The sequence below is a fragment of the Silene latifolia genome, chromosome Y, assembly GCF_048544455.1.
Source record: "Silene latifolia isolate original U9 population chromosome Y, ASM4854445v1, whole genome shotgun sequence".
Classification (NCBI taxonomy): Eukaryota; Viridiplantae; Streptophyta; class Magnoliopsida; order Caryophyllales; family Caryophyllaceae; genus Silene; species Silene latifolia.
The window spans coordinates 351796180-351818709 of NC_133538.1; the positions used below are offsets into that span (position 1 = coordinate 351796180).

Sequence of the window (22530 nt, forward strand, 5' to 3'; positions counted from 1 at the left end):
GTTTGATGTTGACATTAAAAGAGTTACTGTGCAGCTCATTCATACCAGTGTGGTAGACAAAGTGAGGAATAAAACTTTGCTATTCACTGTAGTATATGGGTTTAATAAGGCAGCAGAAAGATATAGTTTATGGAAGGAGCTTAGAAATATCCCTATAAGTGTTAGTGGTCCTTGGCTAGTTGTGGTGATTTCAATGCTATTTGTAGTGTGGATGAAAGAATTGGTGGCAATAGTGTGACTAGAGCTGGCATTCTACCAATGCAGCAATTCTTACATGATAGTAATATGCAGGATATGAAAGCAACTGGGTCCTTCTATACTTGGACCAATAAGCATGAGGTTGGTGATAAGGTTTATAGTAGGATTGACAGGGCTTTTATTAATGATGATTGGATTGATCAATATCCTAGAGGGTATGCAAGTTTCTTACCTGAAAGACTATTTGATCACTGTCCTTGTGTGATTCAATTTGAGGAGCAGTTTATTAGTAGGAATCTTCCCTTTAAGTACTTCAACATGTGGCCCATGGCCCCTGATTTTGAACAGATAGTGAAGAATGGTTGGTCTGCAACTGTGGAAGGTACTCCTATGTTTCAAATAGTGACTAAGCTGAAGCTGTTGAAGAAGGATTTGAAAGCTCTCAATAGAGATCAATTTAGTGATGTGGAAAATCTTACCCATGTTACTGAATTATCTTTAAAGCATTTTCAGACTCTCTTGAGCAAAGATCCTCTGAATGAGGACCTTGTTAGTGCTGAAAAGGAATGTTCAAAGGAGTTGAGGTTTCTGAAGGAAGTAAGAGCCAAGTTTCTAAATCAGAAATCTAAAGAGAAGTGGATAAAAGATGGGGATGAGAATTCTGCTTATTTTCATACCAGTATTACAAGAAGAAGGGCTAGGATAGTGTGTACCAGATTAGTGACATGCACAATACCTTGTGTTCTACCTATGAGGAGATTAAAAAAGCTTTTGAGGTGTATTATAAGCATATTATAAGTTCATCTAAGCCTGTGTAGAGGTTGAAAGAGGGCATTGTAAGAAATGGGAGATGTTTGCAACCTCATAATATTGCTAATCTGATGGCTCCTTTAACTGATTTAGAAATTAAGACTGCTATGTATGATATTCCAGGGTATAAGGCTCCTGGACCTGACGGGTTTAGTAGTAAATTCTACAAGGATAGGTGGCATATTACTGGGCAGTCTGTTGTCAATGCTGTTAGAAATGTGTACCAGGCTGGAAATCTTCTCAAGCAGAGCAACAATACCATTATTACCTTGGTGCTAAAAGTAGATATTCCTGAAACTCTGATGCAGTATAGACCAATTGCCTGTTGCAATACACTATACAAGTGTATTTCTAAAGTAATTTGCAACAGATTGAGCACTATACTGCCTGATATTGTGAGTCCTTCGCAAGGAGCTTTTATCAAAGGAAGGGATATAGTAGGAAACATCTTTATCTATCAGGATTTGATTAAAATGTACAAGAGGAAGACCTATTCTCCCAGAGTGCTCATGAAGATTGACCTACAAAAAGCTTATGACTCAGTGGAATGGGCTTTTGTGAGTGATCTTTTGATGGCCCTAGGTTTCCCTGCACAATTTATCAAGCTAGGTATTAATTGTGTGACTTCTCCGTCTTATTCAATTGGTTAAATGGGGAGGTGTTTGGTTTTTTCAAAGGTAGGAGAGGTTTGAGGCAGGGTAATCCATTATCACCCCTGCTTTTTACCTTGTGACAGTTTCTCCCAAAAGATTATCTGTAATGGATTGCAATTGTATAGTTGAGAAAGTGGTGGGGAGAATAAGGGGTTTGGGTGCAAGGAAACTCTCATATGCTGGTCGTCTGGTGTTGATTGCTTCTGTTCTACATAACTTGCATTCCTATTGGGCACAGATTTTTATTATTCCAAAGACTGTTATTAACAGAATTGATGCAATGTGTAGGAAATTTTTGTGGCATGTACATGAGACTAAAGAGAGTCCTGCTCTAGTGTCTTGGGACCTCATCTGCAGGCCAAAGAGACAAGGAGGTTTGGGGTTGAAGAATTTACACCTATAGAACATAGCAGCCATAGGCAAGTACGTTTGGTGGATTGAGAGCAAAGCAGATCATTTATGGGTTAAGTGTGTGCATGCTGTGTATATAAAGGATAGGGACTGGATGAGTTATGAGCCTGCTGTCTCTTCTAGCTGGGCGTGGAGGACGATCTGTCACACTAAGTCCACTCTGAAGCCTTTATTTACTTCTGGCATTGTTACCTACTCTATCAAGGAAGGTTATAAATGGTTAACTCCTGCTGCTAAGCCTGTCAACTGGTTTCCTTGGGTGAGAAATTAGCTGATGTTACCAAAACATACTTTCTTTGGATGGCTTGTCGTCCAGTAGAGGCTGCTCACTCAAGACAGACTGGTTAGGATGCAGATCATTTCAGGCAATCTTTGTTACTTATGTGGGATGCTGGAGGAGAGTCATCAGCATCTTTTCTTCGAATGTGTCTATAGTCATCAATGTTTATGTATGATTTCTGCCTGGGGGGGGGGGGGATTCAGATACCCAAGCAAAACATAATCCAGTGGTGGATCAGTCTAAGAAGACGCTCTTTATTGCAGAAGCAGGTGATTGCTGCAGTTGTTTGCAGTCTGATGTATCTTCTGTGAGAGTGCAAAAACAAGTGTCAGCTAGAAGGCTTGTTAGTTAGACCGGAAATGCTTTGTAACCGGCTTAAAAGCCAAGTTAGGGATATAATTCGTTGTCTGAAAGTTGTTAGTAAGTGTAGAGCAACCAATATTTGGATGAGGGGCTTGCAACAAGTCACCATCTGAGTGTTAGGAAGCTTTGAGGTTTGTATGATGGAACTTTGCGATTAATATTAACTTACATTTTCCCAAAAAAAAAGAAATGATAAGAAGTGAACAAATAAGGAAACGAATAAAGAAATGACAAGTGGAAGGCTCACCATATTCCTCGCCGTCCTATACGACAAGTGGCTCTCCGCTGCCCAAATGAGATGTCTACCATCCCATTTCTCGGCCCACTCAGGCGTTCCTGCGAGCTGGTGGCCGCCTCCTCCCATGTTGGCCCTCCGTGGGGCCTCCTCCTCCCCCCCCTCCTCCTCCTCTAAGTTCTTCTCCATCACCTGAACGGTAGAAGGCTCAAGCTCAACGTCGGTCTCCATGAAGTCTCTCCTTGACGTAAAAGGAATATCCTCTGCAATCAAAGCAAATAAAGCAATATTAGAAGTTTTTTTAAGCATTTTCGAGCATTTCAAGCATAAAAAGCGGCATTTATGATCATCTTTGGCCACGCTTTCCAAAGTCCAACCACTCGTGTGGTAGGACGGGTCAAGAATAGTCTAAGTTCGAGCCTAGTTGCGGGTTTGAGCCAAAAATCGGCGACATTTCGCTACAATGTCAACTATGCCATATAAAAGTGTCTCGAAAGAGCTGTCACAACTCAAAAATCTGGCATGATAGCAAATTTACCCACTACTCAAAGGTTCCAGAACACCAAGTTTCATAAAAAAATGGGCAAGTATAGGGCCATTTTCGAAGGGTTTTACACTAGTCCAAAAAGTCCTATTGACATCGCCTTAGTTACATCATTTCTTAATAAAAACGATGTAATTGTTCATAATAGATTTATTAACATCGGTTTAAAAATCAAAATGATGTTATTTATATTATATTAACATCGGTTATATGAAAACCGATGTTAATATATTGGCATTACATCAGTTTTCTTAAAACCGAGGTCATAACTGTTAACAATTATTTTAAGGGTCTTTAAAATACATCGGTTGGAACCGATGTCACTTAAACGAGTCCTTCACACGACAAACACATAATAGTATCTGACCGACCTTTCAGTTACCCCCATAATTAACACGCAATTCAAAACCCTTCACCCACGAAAACCCTTTGCTTCCCAGTTCCCACATACACAAACCAACGCTCCGTCGTCGTCGCCTCCTCTTTATCCAGCCACCACAATCCCTATTTGCCCGTCGTCACGCACACCTGCCGACCCCTCAATCAATTTCCTTCTTTGACCCCGTATGATCTATTAATCAGGTATGCCTGCATCCAAATTTTTCTTATTGTTTCTCCAATTATTTTGTAATTACATATGTTGTAGTCAATTATATGTGTCAACTATTTGGTCACTTGTGTATTATGTGAAAGCAATCTGAAGTTATTTGCGATTTTTAGAATTCAATATAGCGATTTAGGGCTCTAGCACTGCTGTTAATTATTCTGTGTATTTTGGGATTGATGTTTTGTGTATTTTGGGATTGATGTTCGTTTTTAATGTTCATCCCTGCCAATTTGTTAACGGTTCTGGTGTTTTTACCAGTCGGATAAGATATGCAAGTTTATTTTGATTACTAGTACAAGTCGCCAGTATAATCTTGTGTCTATGCAATTGATTGATTAAATTAGTTGCTCAAGGGGCCGTAGTGATGCATATTGATGAAAAGCTCTAGAGTTCATTAGTAACAGTCATTCATGAGTTCAGTCGCCAGTACAAGTAGTGTTTTCACTGAATTTTCATACACCACCTCAAGAGGAACATGTTGATTATAGAACTTTGGTTAGAATCTTGTACTGCTTCTATGGTCATGGGCCACGTCTCAGTCTATGGATTTGGGGCCACCTACCGGTCCGCGGTCTCGGGCCACCTGCACGCCAGGCCAATCGGTGGACATGCAGCGGTCTTTTGAAAGCCACGCTCGGCGGCGTAAAGATGCTTTCGACCGGATCGTTTTAGATCGGTCGGTTTCATCTCGGTAAGGGTGTCAAAACGATTAGAGATTTTCGGAGTCGCCACCAAGCATTTGTGGGATGCCTGGAACCCGTTCGAATTCCACTTTATACCTCGGTCAAATCGAAGCACAAAGCAGCGTTTGACATAGGTACTAAAGATAAGGAAATCATCCCTCTTTAGCATCCTATCTCTAGAATGACTCTCGTACGCCCTGGATAAGGTCGTCCACTATCCAAATTTTCTGAGTAAGAGGTGAAGGTACGTATTGGGAAGCCCTTTAATCGGACACCCAATCCCGCCCGCGTTTAGCGGCCTCTACTGATCGATCTTGGTTGGTTGAATGCGAAAGTTGATAAAACGGTTTAAATGCATGAATGCACATCCAATGATTTAAACCTAACATGTGAGAGCTTTCTAAGTCGGTTGATTTAATCCAAGTATCAAGTATAAGATGTCGAGTTGGATTAATGGTTGATTTGCATGCAAGACGGAAATTAAACATCCATTTACCGTATTAGGTTTAGGGTGCATAACATGATCCATTTGTCTTAGTAAGGCATTTTGCAAATATGGTTTTGAATAAATGAATAGTCATCTGATCCGTCCTATATCCGGGTTAGCCGGAGTCGGGATCGTCCTAGACTAATGCTGGAAGGGAACAGGCCCTGTACCAGACGGCTATAAGAGGCGCGAGCCAGCCGGCGGTGTAAGGAGCCCCCCTCTGGTTTTGAAAATGAGAAAGAAAAGGCCTGCTTGAGGCGCGGGTTAGCCAACGGTTGTATGCCGTGTTCTGACCTTTTAAAAAACGTTAGAAAACGTGTTGAAAATGGGTATTTGAACCCGGTTTGATTTTAAAAGGGTCGTTTAGACCGCATTTGTTGATTTGAAGAACTAGACACGAATAATCATCATTATTTGATAATATTCGGTGTCGGGTTCGATTTGACAAACTTGACATGAATAGTTTTGGAAAATGATTATGGACTAATTGTTTTAAGTCCATTTTGAATGTAATTAGTAGATACTCGTCATCGTACCCGGGTTAAAATCCGGCATGATATGTAGAATCAAGGATGATTTTGTGTTGGTGACTAATATGTTTGTTTGGAAATGTAAAGAAATGAAATAAAAGGTTTTAAAATACCTTCTAAATGTCATTAACCAAATATTATCACCGAAACACGGATTTAACCGTCATGGTATAAGGAACCAAGGGTGAAAAATATTTTATGGTTAAAACATGTGAAATGAAACAAAAAGGTTTCGAAAATACTTGAAATGGTAAAAACCGATTACAAATATGAAAAATGGATTAAGGGAAATGACGAGAACAAACACGGTTGATTTCTGGTCTGAATACCCCATTTAGGCGCGAGCCAGTTGGCGACCTAAGGGGCTTCTGCCTCAGACCAAAAATCAGTTTTGGCTCGTTTATTCCATGTTTTAGCATGTTAGAGTCATGAAACAAATGAAAACACAATAAAAGAGGATTTTTACACCCTCATACTTACATGTTTGGTTATGGCGAGTGACCGACGTAAGTGTAACAACTCGTTTGATCGGAAAAAACACGGTTTAAAACCGTTTTGGTAAGGAAAAGAGTGTTTTAAAAGTTTAGTGATGGTGTTGTGGTCGAAGTGGTAGGTCAAGTGGTTTAATGCACGATGACGGTACCAAAAAATGTGTAAGGCTCGTGTTTACGATCGGTAGGTCGTAAATACGCGTCGGATTGTGACTTTAAAAGTCGAGTCGAGAATTTTAAGGGAGAAACGAGGGGGCGGACACTCGCGTAACTCTCAAATGGGTAGCATTTGAGGGGTATTTATAGGAGAATGAGTGGTTGTGTGAATTTTGAGAGACGTGGCCACCTGGGCTGCTCAAAGAGGCGCGAGCCACGTCGCGGGTCTTCGAGCTGTGTTGTCGCTTTCACAACAAACGCAATCATGATTTGTTCTATCCTAGGTTTTGTAGTCACATGTTTGGTACTTGACCAACATGAATCCGGGAAAACTTAGCATAGAAGGCTATGAGATATTTTGTTTTTGTGGTTGACTCAGTTTGACTCGTTGTTGGAGTCGGGATTTGAATTTTTGAGTCGGTTTTTGGTCCGGTGTCGGTTTTGACTCTAGTTAGTGTCATTGCGACCCCGTCGCCGTGCATTAAACACTCCAAGTATTTTTGAAATGTTTTATTTTCGAACTCGTTTTAAGTTTTTCGACGTAAAGTTGTACACAAACTGTCGATCAAACGCCGCGATTCCAAAACATGTTGTAGTTCGATAATCTTCGGGTGTTTGTTGGAGTCTCAAAAGATACTGGGTATCTACAAAGCCCCCACTTTGACTGAGGCTTGGACAGGGCGAAAATCAAAGTAGAGCCCCAAGGTCAATCGAAGATTACAACCTGGAGACCCAAGCGACGTCGAGGCCACTCGAAAGAATTCGGGCCAAGGACCTGCTGTCGGGAAGGGCGACGCCAAGGCGACTCGAGGGTACGAGTCAAGGGCCTGTCGTCAGGAACAGTTTAGAGTCTGTCGACTGTCCGCGCGGGTCGTTTAAAGTCCGTTAGACTACGTACAAAGGCTCTCCAGCCATAAGAAGGAGTCATACATGAGGCATCTTCGGATATGTCTTTGCATGTGTTGCGGACAAAGGCTCGCCAGCCGATGGTAAGGAAATGTACCCGAGGCATCTTCGGGATGTATCCTTGAAAGGTTGCGGACAAAGGCTCGCCAGCCGATGGTAAGGAAATGTACCCGAGGCATCTTCGGGATGTATCCTTGAAAGGTTACGGACAAAGGCTCGCCAGCCAATGGTAAGGAAATGTACCTGAGGCATCTTCGGGATGTATCCTTGATGTGTTGCGGACAAAGGCTCGCCAGCGGTCGGTTAATGGACCATGGGAATAGCCGCGTCGAATGGGCTTATTTTGAAAGTAGCGAACTCGTGATGCCGCTGTGGAAATAGTGAATTTGGATTTTCACTATCACCGTTTTTGGAATGAGTGGGTTCCGCGAGGAAGCCCCCTGCTGGTATTTGAAGGAATAGTGAATTTGGAATCTTCACCATTCGTTGGCTTGAATTTTCAGTGGCGGTTTTGATCGCCGTTTGTTCTAATTTTGAAGGAAAATAGCGAAATTGAGTTTTCTATAGCGTTTGAAGTGACGGTTTATGTGCCGCCGTTGACATTTGACAGAAATAGCGAATTTGGAATCTTCGCTATTAACTGAAGTGACGGTTTATGTGCCGACGTTGACATGTGATGGAAATAGTGAATTTGGAATCTTCACTATTGATCGAAGTGACAGTTTATGTGCCGTCGTTGCTTGAAATTTGGAGAAATAGCGGTTTTTGAATTTTCGCTATTATTTTTTGAATTGACGGTTTTAATTGCCGTCGTTCGGATTTTGAGGAAATAGCGATTTTGAATTTTCGCTATTATTTTTGAAGTTGGCGGTTTTGATCGCCGTTTGCTTGAAATTTTGAAAATAGGGAATTTGAATTTTCACTATTTGGTTTTGTTTGTTTTTGAGGATATGACGACATTCAATATCGTCAACGAAAATCCGAATTTGTTGATTGGAAATTGGGCCAAAGCCCAAATTTCGTTGAAAAGGCAAGGGAGAGGCCTGGTTTAGGCGCGAGCCATCTGGCGATGAAAGCCGACTTCCCTATTTTCTGTTAAAAAGACGCGAGGTTGAGCTGCGGATGATTATTGATCTTCAACCTCAAAATCTCGCAAAATCGCCATTAAAGGACCTTCTAGCTTACTTTCACTTGTGCCATTGTCAACAAATGTCATCTCAAGATAAGTATTTCCTCTTGAATCCATTCAAATTTGTCGATTTTTAGCTTGATTGAATTAGGGCAAAATTTTGCCCTAAAAATCGAATTGGGCGTTTTTGATTGAGCCAATTTCGAGTGAAATTGATGTTTGCATTAGGTTAGAAACCTGTTTAGGAGCATAGGGGTGCTTTTAGTTTGCATTTTGGTCCCCGTTCCCGCTCCCTATGTTCGAAAAACGCGAGTAAGGTGAGACACCGTCTCACTTCGCAATGCCAAGTTTATTTGCTTGGATAGTGGGTCCCACTAGGTTGCATTGTAGTTGGGAAAACCCGTGTTTGCCATCTAAGGACCTTTGTTGGATGTTTGTGGGCAAAATTGGATTTTTGCCTTTTGCGACGGTCTCTTACGTCTGACAAAATAAGCGCCTGTTTAGGCTTGAATCGAGTCAGTTTGCCTTGAAATGGACCTTATTGGTATTTTAGGTCACCTTGAGGCGTGATAAAATCACGTTTTGCCTTTTGCAGCCGTTTTTGAATTTTTGACCGGTTTGGGCTCAAATTAGCGTATGAATTGCCTTTTTGAACCGTAGAAAAATCCTCATTGTGTCGGGAATGTATTTTGGGGTTTTTGGCGGAGCTTGTATGGGTCTTGAAAGGCCGTTTTTGTGATTTTGACTCGTCTTTTGCTTGAAAAGAGGGGCGAGTCATTTTTGTGTTTTTTTTGTGAATGGTTTGGGGCGGGATTGCCCCTTGTTTTTGTTTTGCAGGTTGTTTTTTTGTTTTTGGATTTATCCATTTCATGCCGTCCTAATGCCGAAATTTTGGCTGACGTTTTTTTGTTTGTAGGAGAGTGTTCGGGGCAGGAGGAGTTCATGGCTGCGACTCTTGAGGAGTTGTTCGGGTCGGGCCTGGTTAGTACTCCGGTTAGCACACCTGCCGTGGTTGTGGAGGACGTTACTGAGGAGAAGAGACCTCCTGAGCAGACTGTTGGGGCCTCAGGGGCCGTCGAGGAGCGTGAGGAGCCTGTTGTTGGGGCTGTTAGCATCGGTAGAGCTCAGACTGGGGCTGAGGCGAGTATCTCCGGGAGAAGGGTTTCTTCGACTAGGCGGACGTTGCGGGACGTCAACAGGGTCGTTGAGTTGGGCCCTATCCACCACGTTGAGTCTCGCGGTCATAAAAGGCGGAGAGGAGAGACAGCCGAGGACGATGCTGACGCCGCGAGCTGGAGAGCCAGGCGAGTTACGGCCCCGCGGGGGTTGCTTTTACGGGCGGCGCCTGAGTGGGCCGAGGGTTTTGACGGTAGCCAGTTGTTGTTCCGACTGGACCGACACCTTTCCCACCGTGCTCACGAGGGCATGGTGAGTCGCATTCCCTGGTTGAATTTTGTCATTTTTGAAGTGTCGAGCTTAAATAGGCATTCTAACGTTGTCTGTTTTTGATTTCAGGAGATCGGCACCATGAGGACTTTCTCGGGCTTTTCTACCTCCTTGGGTCTTTGCGACGTTCTCCGAGCCGGGTCGAGAGCGTTGATAGAGAGTTCGGCTTTTGGGTCGTTAGTGGCCGCTTGGCGGGACATTCACAGGTCCTCGATTAGGTCGAACCTATGTTTGATCCGCGCTATGTTGGATCGGTATTGGGATACGACGTCATCGTTCCACATGGAGTTTTGGGAGGTCGGCGTGACTTTAGAGGACTTCGCCATGGTATCCGGCCTTCCCTGCGGCGAGCTGCCTATTGAGTTTATCGCGACACCGGAGAGAGTTTCTTCTCCTGCGGTAACCGCCTTGATCGGTACTGCTTTGCCGGAGCCTTCCGACGTCACTCTGTGCCTGATTCCGAGTTCCTACGTGAAGGGCCACTTCACTGAGAGGGTGGCAGGTGTTGTTCCGGCGCCGTTGGCGAGTCCAGAGGCAGAGGTTGAGGCCGACGCGAGGGAGGCGCGACTGTGGTTGTGGTACTTCTTGGGTGCCACGTACTTTGGTGACAAGGGCGAGCGCTTATCGACCAAGGTGCTTCCTCTCCTTACCGACCTTGACACTTTGGGTCGGTTTGACTGGGTTACGCCGGCTTTGGCGAGTTTCACTCGTTACTTGCACGCGGCGGTGCGTCCGGAGACAGTGGGAGCGGGGACTTTGGCAATTTTTGAGAAATTGGCTAATTTGTGTTACGCCTCATCTTTGAGTTACGAGTTTTTTTTTGTGGTAGTTTTTTTTGGTTTGATTTTGATTTTGACTTTGGCAATTTTTGAGAAATTGGCTAATTTGTGTTTGCTGTGTTTGATTACAGGCTTGGTTGTATGCTTACTTCACTCCTCTGCGTCCGGGGACTACAAGCGGTGTTCCCTCGGCTTACCCTGCTGTGAGGGGTTGGACGGTGTCTCGGTAGAAGTCGACCAAGTCGACTTACAAGGACTGCAGGCGTCGCGTGAACAAGCTTCGGGTTGCTGATGTAAGTTCTTGTTCTCTTCCCCCTTCTCCCTTAGACAGAGATAGGATGATTAGGTAGCTTGTGAAGCCCCCAGTTAGCTGAGTAGCTTTGTCTCGAATGCAGTTTGTTGGGCGGCCTTGGGAACACTACACGGGTGTGCCGGCTGCCATCAGAGAGCGTTTGCGGCCTCGCATCTCCCTGCGTCTGTACTTGGAGACGGCGATTGAGCCGGTTTGGTACTTGGGCGAGCGTTTAGTTCGCAAGTGCTTTACCGAGACTTTCGTCGTGCCGGTTGACCCGCCTGGGGTGTTGTTCCAGGAGTCGACTCCTGACGAGGTTGAGGAGCACCTTCACGGTCGGGGAGGTGAGGATCTGTTGCTGCGGGACGTCGACTACGACACCTTCCGGTTGTCGAGGCTTGCTTGGTACCCAATCGAGTTATGTTTTCCTCTTTTCTTTTGTTTTTATAGCCTCTCTTGATAGGAGGGTTTGTCATTTTTAATGTGGATCCAAATGGCAGGGAATCGACCCGCTGATAAGGACTCAGCCCCCAGCTTTCCCGACGGAGACCTGGAGTGGAGGTTGACTGTTCTGAGGGTGAGTTCCTGACTTGAAAATTCTCTCCATTTATACCTTGCCTTACATTGTTTTGAATGACATTTTTGTTTTGCAGGTGACGACTGTTAGTCACCAGGACATGTGGCGGATGGCCAACCGCTGGAGGGCGCTTGCTAGTGACCTGGCTACGAGGGAGGCTCGGCTTTCTCAGGTACGTTTTGTGTGTTATTTTTGTGTATTTGGTGTTATATTTCACGTTTTTAGATCTTGAGGATCTGTTATTGTGTTTTGCAGGGCACTGCGGATCGTGCAGAGCTTGCTCGGGTCCGTGCTGAGTTGGAGGCAGCCAGGTCGATGATCGAGGCCCAGGGGTTGGGGATTACCTGTCGAGACCAGGAGTTGAGGCCTCACGAGGACGCGTTGCGGAGCCAAGACGCGGAGATTGCCTCTCTGAAGGCTCAGTTGGCTGCAGCGAAGGAGCTTCACGTCGAGATGGAGCGTGAGACGCTGGAGAGTTCCCCTGAGAGGGAGTCTGAGCTGGTGGTGGTGTCTGCGTTGGCGGCGACTCCTAGTGAGACCAGGACTGGTCCGACGGGAGACGTCGAGTAGTTGTTGTAGTTTGTCCGTGTCTTGGACTCTTGTTTGTACATATTTACATTTTGCGTGAGGCGGTCTGTATATATGTGTTTTTGGATTGTGGTTTGTTTTGTGATTTTTGGCTTTTTTGTGTTGTGTTTCGGAGGAGCGCTGTCGGCTGTTGATTCTCCTTTTGCTTTGCACCAGTTCCTGCATCGTTAGCTGTAGAAAACAGGCAACAGATAGCACATACGCAAAAAACGTAAACACGTAGAAGCATTTGGTTGAAAACACGTAAAGCATTTGCTTGAAAATCAAAATTAACCAAGATAACTTGAAGTTAAAATTGAAATTTTGAAAATTCCGTGACAAATCGTCGCGTTTGGAATTCAAAAGGAATTGATTTGAGAATTTGGGCAATTAACTCGTGTCGTGAATTAAATTACACCGAAATGTTTTGAAAATTGACTCGAAAAAATATAAAACTCATGGAAACCCGTGTGAGAAAACACAAAATTTGAGTGTTTAAAGCTGCATCATGGAAACCGTGTCGGATTTCGTAAAACGCGAAAACAAGGAAATGTGAGTGTGAGAAAACACAAAATTTCCTGAATCACCCCGAAGAGGCGCGAGGTTCTCAGCGGGAGGTTTGGGGTGTCAGGAAAAAATACATGTTGAAAGAGACGAGTCAACAGCGGTAATCCTGGAGGAGCCTCAAAGAGGCGCGAGCAGCTTGGCGATGGAAGCCATCTCTCCCCTTTTTCTGAAAAATGCGCTAATCATTTTGTATAAATAGGGAAGTTTGCGCTTCATTGTTTCATCATCCGAAACACAAAAACATCTCTATAAAACCTCTTCTTCTTAAAGGAAAAATATTTCATGGATACTTTTGAGAACGCATTGCGACAATGGTGCCGGGATTTGTCGCCTCCCGAAAAGCATCAACTCATTTGCATGGGAGTTGGTCAATTGTTGGTGCTTCGTCAAGTCAAGGTGAAACCTTTGTTTCTTGAAGCATGTTCTCGGTTTTGGGATTCGAAACATCATGTTTTCGTTTTCCAGAAAGGCGAGCTTTGTCCTCTTGCCGAAGAAGTTGGAGCCATTGGTGGGTGGCCGGGTTGTGTTCCGGTTCTTCCTCCGACTCGGTTGTGCTACAAGGAGAAATTCTGTTCCATGTTGGGCTTGTCAACAAGCCAAATCAACTTTCTTCTTGCCCCACATGGTGTGGATATGTTGGCTCTTATCAACATCTTTTCAAACCGATTAGATGTTAATGTCTCGGAGGTGGCTAGGAGAAGGGCTCTTGCATTTTGCCTTGTCCATGTGTACCTCTTTGTTGATGTCTTGAAGAATGAGGGGCCAAGATGCCATGGTAGCATGACCCTCATCCATGTGATTGAGAAAATGGAGCATGGTAGAGATCCATCATGGTTGGTGCTTGGAGAGATTATCCAAGCTTTGGACAAGGAAGGCTCTTGTGGAGAAGCTCCCTCTTTTGGATCGCCAAGGATCCTCTAAGTGTGGCTATTGGAGAGGCTAAGGTATTTAGAGCCTCCGTTTAATCCTTCTTCTTATTTCTTCCGTCATCTTACCATGAGGAAGAAGTTGTACCCGGATAGTTTTGCTTCCACCGAGGCCTATTGGGCCGCAAGGTTGGCGGAGGAGGGTGGTCCTCATATCCGTTGGGTGGTGCCGTGGTGGCACTTGAGGTCTTTCACGGGGTTGCCCGCTTCGGGTGCTAGTCCTCGTTCTTTGATGGTTGTGGGTTTTAAGGTTGTTTCCTTCATATATCCCAAAAGGCTCATGAGGCAAATAGGGCGTCAACAAAAGGTGCCCGCTCAAGATACTCTTGTTCAAGAGAATGTGTTCCGGAACTCCGAGCTGGTGGAATTCTTTGAAAGGTGGTGGGCCACTCGGTCACTTTGGGAGGTGCCAAACCCTGCTGCCACGATATGGGTGACTCCCGCTTATGTCAAGTGGTCACGTGCTCCGTCCTTGGAAGAGAGATCCAAATTTCGCAAGGACGAGGTTGTCGACTTGAAGTATCGAGAGGTTGGCAAGGCCAACCATGCCTTCTTCGAGGAGTATGGAGCTACCCCCAATGTGATGAGACCACCGAAGAGGAGGAGTTCCGGCCCCCAGAATATGGTGGGTCGTGCATTGGCTCTTTTTGAGTCGAACATGGGGTCTTGTGCTAGACCGGAGGCCGCCGCCGTCTTAGACCCGTTGAGGATCCGTTCCGAGGAGGAAGTCCGTGCTAGGCGGGCCAACAAGAAGCACAAGGGGAAGATGTACCCCGAGGGAAAAGGCAAGGGTAGAATGGAAGAGTGAAGACCTCCATTACCCGCTTTATTATTATGTTGTAGTATTGTTGTGAGTTTTTATTATGTTGTACTAGCTAGTTATTGTGCGTTTTGTGCTAGTTTTATTATGTGAGGTGTGTTAGTGGACACCTTAGCTTTGACAAGTTGTAGACTCGTCAAACTTTATTTGTTGTTGAAACTGTAATCCCTCCCATTATTAATTAAATAAGAGAATTGCTCGTGTCGAAAATTGTGAACGCTTGTTTCTTCCATCCGTTTGGTGAAGGCAATTCAATTTGAATCGTCCTAAACATTTGCACTTGGGAAAGTGGTATTTTGTGGGAAGGGATAAAGGCTCATTTTTCGTATTTTTGTGGGAAAGGGAATGGTTTTACCTATCTCTTTTTTTATAGGGATTTTTGTATGGGAATTATTGTATTTGATTGTGGGAATGGTTGTATCCTTCTTGTGTAAGAAAGGACTGCCTACGTATCCACCTGAAAAGGTGAAATCAAACCATGCGCGTAGTTCGAAATGTTTTGTGACTTTGATTGGGTTTTGTGGTTGTATCCCTCAGGCATAAGAGGGACTACCTACGTATTCACCTGAAAAGGTGAAATCAAAACATGCTCGTAGTTCTGGGGGCACTACTACAAAAATCATTATAGACATCTGACATTTTCATCAATACGCATCGGATTTGCAACTGATGCACAGTTCACACATGTATATTCTTTTTGCTTATACATCAGACTTTAGTCTGATGTCTATTTGGACAATAGACATCGGTTGAATTTTATCTGATGTCTATTCCATATAAAGACATCATACTTTTACTAAAAACCGATGTCTATTATCTAATTAGACATCAGCTTTTTTAAAAAATCTGATGCATATACTTTTTATTTATTTTTAAAAAAAAAAATTAAATACGTTAATTATCCGCCAAAACATGTCTTTCATCAATGAAAGCATGAACCAGTACATTAAGCAAAAACCAACATCCAAAGTCATAGCCACCAAATACATCTTACATATTTGACTAGTGAGCAAAATATTTCATATATACAACCAAACCCATCATCCGACAAACTAATACATTATATTACTAAGCATTCAGAAAATAATCCGCCCATAAATCACGAACCTCGTCGATTTCGTCTTGTGAATATGATGTTGTATCTTGAAAAAGCTGCAAGTCAAGAAAATTGCTTTATCAAATCACTAATACGCTACTAACAAATATGTCCTTGGTAATTCATCGTATAATGCACTAACGGTAACAATTTTCAGGCCAAGGGGAGAGGTTTGGGGTGCGGTGATGATTTAAAATAACCTCAGTCCAATTGCAAGGGTTGTAGCTCAATAAATTAGAACTTAGTAGGACATGAAAATTGTTAGGTGATGGCAAAAAATACTACTGTACAGTGAATTTGAATCAATGAATGAAAAACAAAAAAATTACCTCATCTAGAGAACACATCGAATTAGGACTAGTTACGATCTCTAACATGTATCGCATAATGTAGTAACCGCATTCTGTTTTACCTGGTTGACGAGCACACTAAAACAACATGCCATAAGTATAAATGACACATTCATTTCCATCAAAATAGTGAACAAAGTCTACGCAACAATTGTAAGTGTGGATACCAACCATTCAAGTTATATAACATGAGAAATACTTACATCAAGTTTTATCCATTGCGGCACTTTACTAGACTTCCTTGATCCCCCTTCATAGCCATAAACTCGTATAGACCTATGACATAGGTGAATTGTGGGAAAAAAAGTTACTATACAACTACCTTCATGTTTTCAATGAATATTTTACAACAATCGTAATTATTAAGATGAGCTTACGTATTAAGTACGGTCTTAAATATTGGAATCTCTGAGTTTCCTATTGGATCACACCAATAAACTTGATTGTGCTCTATAATATCTATTATGGCAAGCATCCAATGATTACTGTAAAATTAAAACCCAACATTGAACATCAAATATTTGAAAACTATAATAGCGTATTAACAATGTAGTTCGACATAAAAAAGACAATTATACTTACTCGTGATAATACGGAGCCAAATAAATCTTTTTTTTCCCTCCTTTCAGCCGGTTAGAGATATATGTTGCTGCTTCATCTACAGTTTGACCAACCATTGAAGAAATTTGCGGACAAATAAACCCATATCTGTCATTGTCACATATGCTATGCAAGCACTTATGATATACAAATTAATCTAAATTAGTATCTCAGAGAGCCTTGTTATTCTCATACTCTTTATTTCACATTTCAATTCCACAAAAAAGCCTGAATAGTCACTTACCCAATAAAAGCCTGAATGCATGATATACTTAGTCTTTTCATATTCAATAGTTGAGTCATGTCATCCTTGGAGAGGAAAACTGTTTGCTTATAACCCAACACTTTTTCACTTAAAGTAAGTGAAGATGATTGACGATCGTCTATAATATCAACCACTTTGGACATCAACTTTCTAGAATCATATTTATTATTAAGAAGAGTTTTCATAGTACTATTCGATCTCACCATTGACTCCTTTGTTTTGCTTTTGTCACTCTCTACTTTCTTCGACGTCCCGACATCAAACTTTGTTTGCTTTCGACTTGTATACTTCTTTGACCTTTCTCGTGATATCTCATGATTACTCTACATTGGGAACACAAATACGGTATAAGAATATGATGAAACCAACGAATGTTAATCAGCAAAAAATTGAACTACTGAGTTGGGGACCGAAAAACTCTTCTATGTACAGGTGCATATACCAAGTTTTAAATAGATAAAACACAATAGAAGAGCATGTACCTTAGGATGTCCAAAAGTGATTAAATTTTTCGGCCATCGAACAAAAGATCCAACTGCATCACCAACAGTAAAAAATTCATTTGTTGGGACAGGTAATTCCGCATCCTCCTTACCCTCCAAGACAACTTCAATTGAAACTCTCACATCATTTTCTCCAAATGCTTGACCATAAGATCTAGAGGCCTGAGTTGGGGACCGAAAAACTCTTCCAAGCGCCACATTGTGCATCTCTATGTCAATCACAGCTAATTGACATTCAACTCCCTTGAAATAAAAATCCAAAAGTTAAACAATCAAGCCATAGTTATATGAAATTAACACCAAACAATGTCCATTATACATATATCCAAACATAATATACCTTCTCAGGTATCTCATCAAACGGATCAGGTTGATCATGTTCGTAACAACTAGCATTTCCACTTTTACAATTTGTCTCTACCTCAGCGTCGTTTACACGATCATTTTCAACAGAGAAACTGTTTCCATTTTTGTTACTTTTTTCAAAGGCAGCAGTTGTTCTTTGCTCTACAATAAATTCTATCTCTTTTTGCATATTTGCGGTTACTTTTTGGGTAATCATTTGGGTTAACATGTCCAAATACTCTTTGGATACCCCTTCATTCCGACGATATGTACATTTACCAAAATACTGCTTATGCCCCACTACTCCCCCAAACACCTCGTACACGACCATAATGCTCATCAGTTCCAAGGGCCTTTGTCAATACATCAACCTTTCCACTAGGAAGAAATTCCCCTTTTGCCACTTGTTCATTCACCAAATTCTGTAAAATCAAAGAAACATAAAATAAGCAATTTCAAGCAATGAACAATGAAAGTTGTCTAAATAATATTCGTAAGCTCACAATTCTCTCAATAGCAGCATCAGTCTCAGAATTAAGACATTCTCTGTTTTTGTTTACTCTTCCTTCTATCCATAAATCACCTCGTCTAATTTTTGGAGCTGATTTACCACTTTTCTTGGCTTCCAGAGACTTTTTTTCCAATTTTAACCTTACTTTCCGATATCCTCCACGAGACATTCTATGTGGGTATTTATTCTTTTTTTGCCTCTCTGCAGCTAGTTCACTGGAAGCCTGTAAAATAATATTAGTATAATTCGTCAACTCTGAATATAAAAGTACTCAAACTATTGGAATTCTGTCAAGAAATTAATACTAGAGCTGATACGGACTAAACAAATATGTCCATAGGCAACCCGTCAAGCCCGCTATTTAAATGGACGGATACGGACTAAACAAATACGGACTAAACAATTATGGCATCAATGGACCAAAGGCCAAAACACAAAAACCATATTCTCAATCGTAAGTCAAGTAAGAATTAATTAAAAACACTAAAAATCAAAACCCTTCATATTCTTAGGTTTAGCAGCATAAACTATTCAATTCATAGGTCTTAAACTACCATATCTCTTCATCCCTATTTCCTGAAATATATACCAGCCAAACCGTTCCTTTTCCAATTTTTGTTTCATCAATTCTTGTCTATCTTTCAATTAATTATGGCTGTTCACAAACTTACATACAATAATATTTTGATGAATGAGATTATGGAGTATCTTAGCAACTACATTTTTTAGCAACTACATTTCTGTATCTTAGCAGCTTCTGTTTAGTTTTAGCTCTTTACTTTATATTTTAAAGTCCATAAGCCCGTGGGCATGCCCGCTAACTAGTAATGGTCGGATATGGACACCTGTACTAGGCCCACTATAGCGGACACGGACATAAAAATTAAGCCCACTGGACACATTTTTATAGGGTAGGCCTGGCCCGTTTCCGGCCCAAACCCGCAAACGATCAACTCTAATTAATACATATATTAACTGAATAACTCACTTGAAATTCTTTGGTCATACGCATTGCTTTAAATCTCTTCCATACTTCAGGTGTTATGTATTCATATTTTTTAAGTGGATCAGCATCAGAGCGCCGCTTTCTTTTTTTCAATGGCTTTTTGTACACATACAAAGAAGTCAGCTTCGATTTAAAGTTCGTCCATATCTTGTTTGCAATAGTGATAACTTGCGTCTTCTTCGAAAGTGGAACGTCAAAAATGGTCTGCAGAAACTAGATTAAACATCACTTCTACCAAAACAAGGAAAATGGTCGTTCTTTCTTTTGTGCCCTTATCCTATGTTGCTCAGACTCGTTTAGAAGGATCCGACACAGGTGCGTGTCCAAGTGTCGGACTCGGCCATTTTTATGAAAAATATGCATATTTTGGTTTAAAACGAGGTGTCGAAGTGTCATACCCTTGTCCGAGCGTCGAGTGTCGGACACGGGTACGTGAGGGAACTAGAAGAGTCGGAGTAACATAGCCCTTATCTCAAATATTTCTTCTACTTTTTTCATCCCTTGTTTTATTTTTGGGATATCATGTGATATATTGGCTCTTTGTCTGACAAGGGACTTGTTAATTATTGTGATCTCCTGAAACTATTGTTTACTACGGGAGTTCCAATTGAGTTTGCCATATGTGACATTTTTAGATGAAGAGAGCTATAGTTAGCACATTTGGATAATTGTATTGATCTTCGTTGACATATGGCAGGTACTACTACTGGAACATGCTTCTAGCAAAGCTATAAATAGAGTATGCTAGCATTTATAGAAGCTAGTTGTAGCCTGGCGACATGTCTAACTGTTAGTGTATACATTATGGCCTCTCGCATACGTTGTCAAGCACCGTCGCGGCTCAATCGGTAACGTCGTTCAAGCTCTATCATCGCTTCCTTTGTTTTACTGATGAGTGATGACCTCCTCAGATTCTCCATTTGTGAAAGGTAATTACTCGAATTAAATGCAAATTTTTTTGTTATACTATTTTTTGTTTATATTTTATAATTATTGTTGTTTGATGATAGGTACAGTAAAAGATTGTAATTTGTGTTCATAAACTAGTATTAAAATAAGTCATTTATAGTTTCGGGTTTGTATGAAATTGGGATTTTAGGTCACAATCCGAATTAGAAGTCGATAAATTTGGCGTGAATTCGGATCCTCTGCCTCTGGACTAGGGGAAACTAATTCGGTCATGCTATCAGTCACAATCGCAAATTTATTTGCGGCCTTCTGATCATCATTTGTATTTATTGTTTTAAAAAGGACTATTGTTAGTTAAATAAGATTATTGCCTCTTATGCTAAATTTGACTAGTAGTTCTTAGAAACGAATCTAAAATAAAATTTAATGTTTCTTAGTTAGGTCTTACTGTTGAATAAGATATTTTTATATAGTATTTGTACCTTCGACGATTCATTGTATAATTAGGCTTACATGATTTATTTACGTCATTCTATCGTGTGAGTAGAGGTCATAATGTATGACAAGAATTTATTTTGAGCAGAATGGAGCTTGGTGAAACATGCAAGGTTGTGAAACCTATGGTTTTGTGTAATTAGATTGTGAGCTTATCAATAAGTTAGGACAAAGTACATCTGTGCAGGTTGTATAAAGTTCCTATATTAGAGCATGATTTCCGTTTATGTTCATCTGATAATGTAGCACGAGGATGGGTTGCTTGACGTAGAAGAGAGTAATGAGCATTTAACACTTTATGAATACTTTTAAAGTGCTCTCTTTTGTCATCGTTTATTAAATTTTGTTTTGTACAGTGGTAATAAAAAGTGATCTTTTCTTTTTATTCCGTCTTTCTCACTCTCATTACACTAGAGAATATGATTGATGACGATGTTTTTTTGTAATGCGTGAAAGCGGACATGATTATGACCCAACGATTTCATTATTTTGTCACTGAATTATAACTCTGCCATGCGATCTTAACTAGGCTCGGCTCACTGCAGGAAGCCTTCTCAAATATCAGCATGGATTTTGTTATATACCTTGGTTGTTTACTTTTGAGGTATCTTTTCAATCTTGGTACTTCGATGAATATTCATTACCATTTTGAACCTCTTGTTTACGTTCATCATTTACTCATTCTTATCATAAAGGGCTTGAGGATGCTGAAGTGTTGCGGCTAAAGTTTTGCAATACAAGTGTTATTGGAAGCTCGTAGCAGTAGCTAACATCTTACTGTGGTTCCCTGACCAAGAGTACTTGTGCAGCAAACTGAAGTTATTGAAGTTAAGTTGAAAGTATAATTGACTAAAATTTTCCGTAGACATGAAACATTGATTGATTTCTTAGGTTGGAATTGTAATAACTATTTAGCTGCTTCATAAGATAAATGAAAAGGAGAGTAATAGGTTGTAATCGCTTACTCTTCATTTCTTTTAACCAATTATAGAAATGAGAAAAGACCTACAATAATGAACAACAGCAGCAACAACACTTAAATAACAACAAGAAACACCTAAATTAAGACAAAACCCTAAATTAACAATAGGAAAACTAAGTATTGAACTAAAAAATTGATTAACATAAGAGTTAACCCTAATTTTCCCACTCAATTTGATACTAGATTTTAGTTGTATTTAGCAATCAATGGAGAGTTGCAGAACTAAGCAATGAACCCAAAAAAAAAAATGAATTGCACAACAGAAAAATTGAAATAAAAGATCAAAATCCAAACAGAAATAAAAACCCATAAATTAAGATGAATACGATTTAGAGGAGATGACAGGTACCGGATAAAGGACCAGCCGAGTTAGAGCAGCAGTGATGATGACCGGTGACGATGGGAGCAGCGATGGAGTATGAAGGAAATTGCAAAATTGGGTTTTTCGGTGGAGAAATTGGGTTTTGCGGTGGAGAAGAAGGGTTTTGAAAATAATGGAGTATAATTAAAATAAAATCTGTCGATGTGGAAAATATGGGCGCCAACTTACTCAGGGACTTGCGCCAAGTATTTTTTTAGTTATGCATCGGTTTTTTTTTAATTTGATGTATACATTATAAATTAAAAATAATATATAAGTTCATTTTAAATAGGCATGGGTTCTTGTAAAAGTCCCATGTCTATGTAAGCATATAGACATCAGTTTTTTCGAAATAACTGATGTATAAATTTATACATCAGATTTTTTAAAAAATCTAATGCATATTAAGTGATGTCTATTTGATATTTTGTAGTAGTGGGGTTTTTTATTTTAGTGCAAATGGACGTTGCCTTTGACGGATCAAAGGACATTTGAAACGGGCAAGGTGCTGCAGCTTATACTCGATAAAACATTCAATTTCAAATCAGAACATATTGAGGAACATGACTTGAAAAGGGTTGAGGTCGATGCTAGTTGTAAAACTACGCTAGGTTGTTGGTTGATAGGGTTCAAGGGTAGTATTTCTTGAG

The 22530-nt window shown here is 41.1% G+C and overlaps 3 protein-coding genes and 1 long non-coding RNA gene across 5 annotated transcripts; 2 read left to right on the forward strand and 2 right to left on the reverse strand.

Annotated features, from left to right (window-relative positions):
• Nucleotides 1–258: 258 nt before the first annotated feature.
• Nucleotides 259–2704, forward strand: LOC141631626 (uncharacterized). Its single transcript, XM_074444270.1, has 6 exons — nt 259–903; nt 1017–1617; nt 1745–1965; nt 2019–2084; nt 2155–2331; nt 2645–2704. The coding sequence occupies exons 1-6, from the start codon at nt 259–261 to the stop codon at nt 2702–2704; spliced, it is 1770 nt and encodes a 589-aa protein (XP_074300371.1).
• Nucleotides 2705–15364: 12660 nt separating this feature from the next.
• LOC141631627 (uncharacterized) lies at nt 15365–17806 on the reverse strand. Its single transcript, XM_074444271.1, has 8 exons — nt 17612–17806; nt 17251–17514; nt 16748–17091; nt 16486–16611; nt 16281–16388; nt 16107–16179; nt 15883–15981; nt 15365–15609 (listed from the first exon to the last, which is right to left on the reverse strand). The coding sequence occupies exons 1-8, from the start codon at nt 17804–17806 to the stop codon at nt 15526–15528; spliced, it is 1293 nt and encodes a 430-aa protein (XP_074300372.1). The 3' UTR covers nt 15365–15525.
• Nucleotides 17807–17906: 100 nt separating this feature from the next.
• LOC141631628 (uncharacterized) lies at nt 17907–19477 on the reverse strand. The gene is made up of 4 exons (XM_074444272.1): nt 19445–19477; nt 19116–19337; nt 18120–18350; nt 17907–18038 (listed from the first exon to the last, which is right to left on the reverse strand). Exons 1-4 carry the CDS (start codon nt 19475–19477, stop codon nt 17907–17909), a joined length of 618 nt encoding a protein of 205 aa, XP_074300373.1.
• Nucleotides 19478–19739: 262 nt separating this feature from the next.
• On the forward strand, nt 19740–21481 carry LOC141633715 (uncharacterized). Of its 2 annotated transcripts, none has more exons than XR_012538494.1 (3): nt 19740–20062; nt 21067–21141; nt 21233–21481. It is a non-coding gene; the product is annotated as an uncharacterized LOC141633715 (long non-coding RNA). The 2 variants fall into 2 exon arrangements; XR_012538495.1 differs by having other exon boundaries at nt 19741–20062; nt 21083–21141.
• Nucleotides 21482–22530: the final 1049 nt, after the last annotated feature.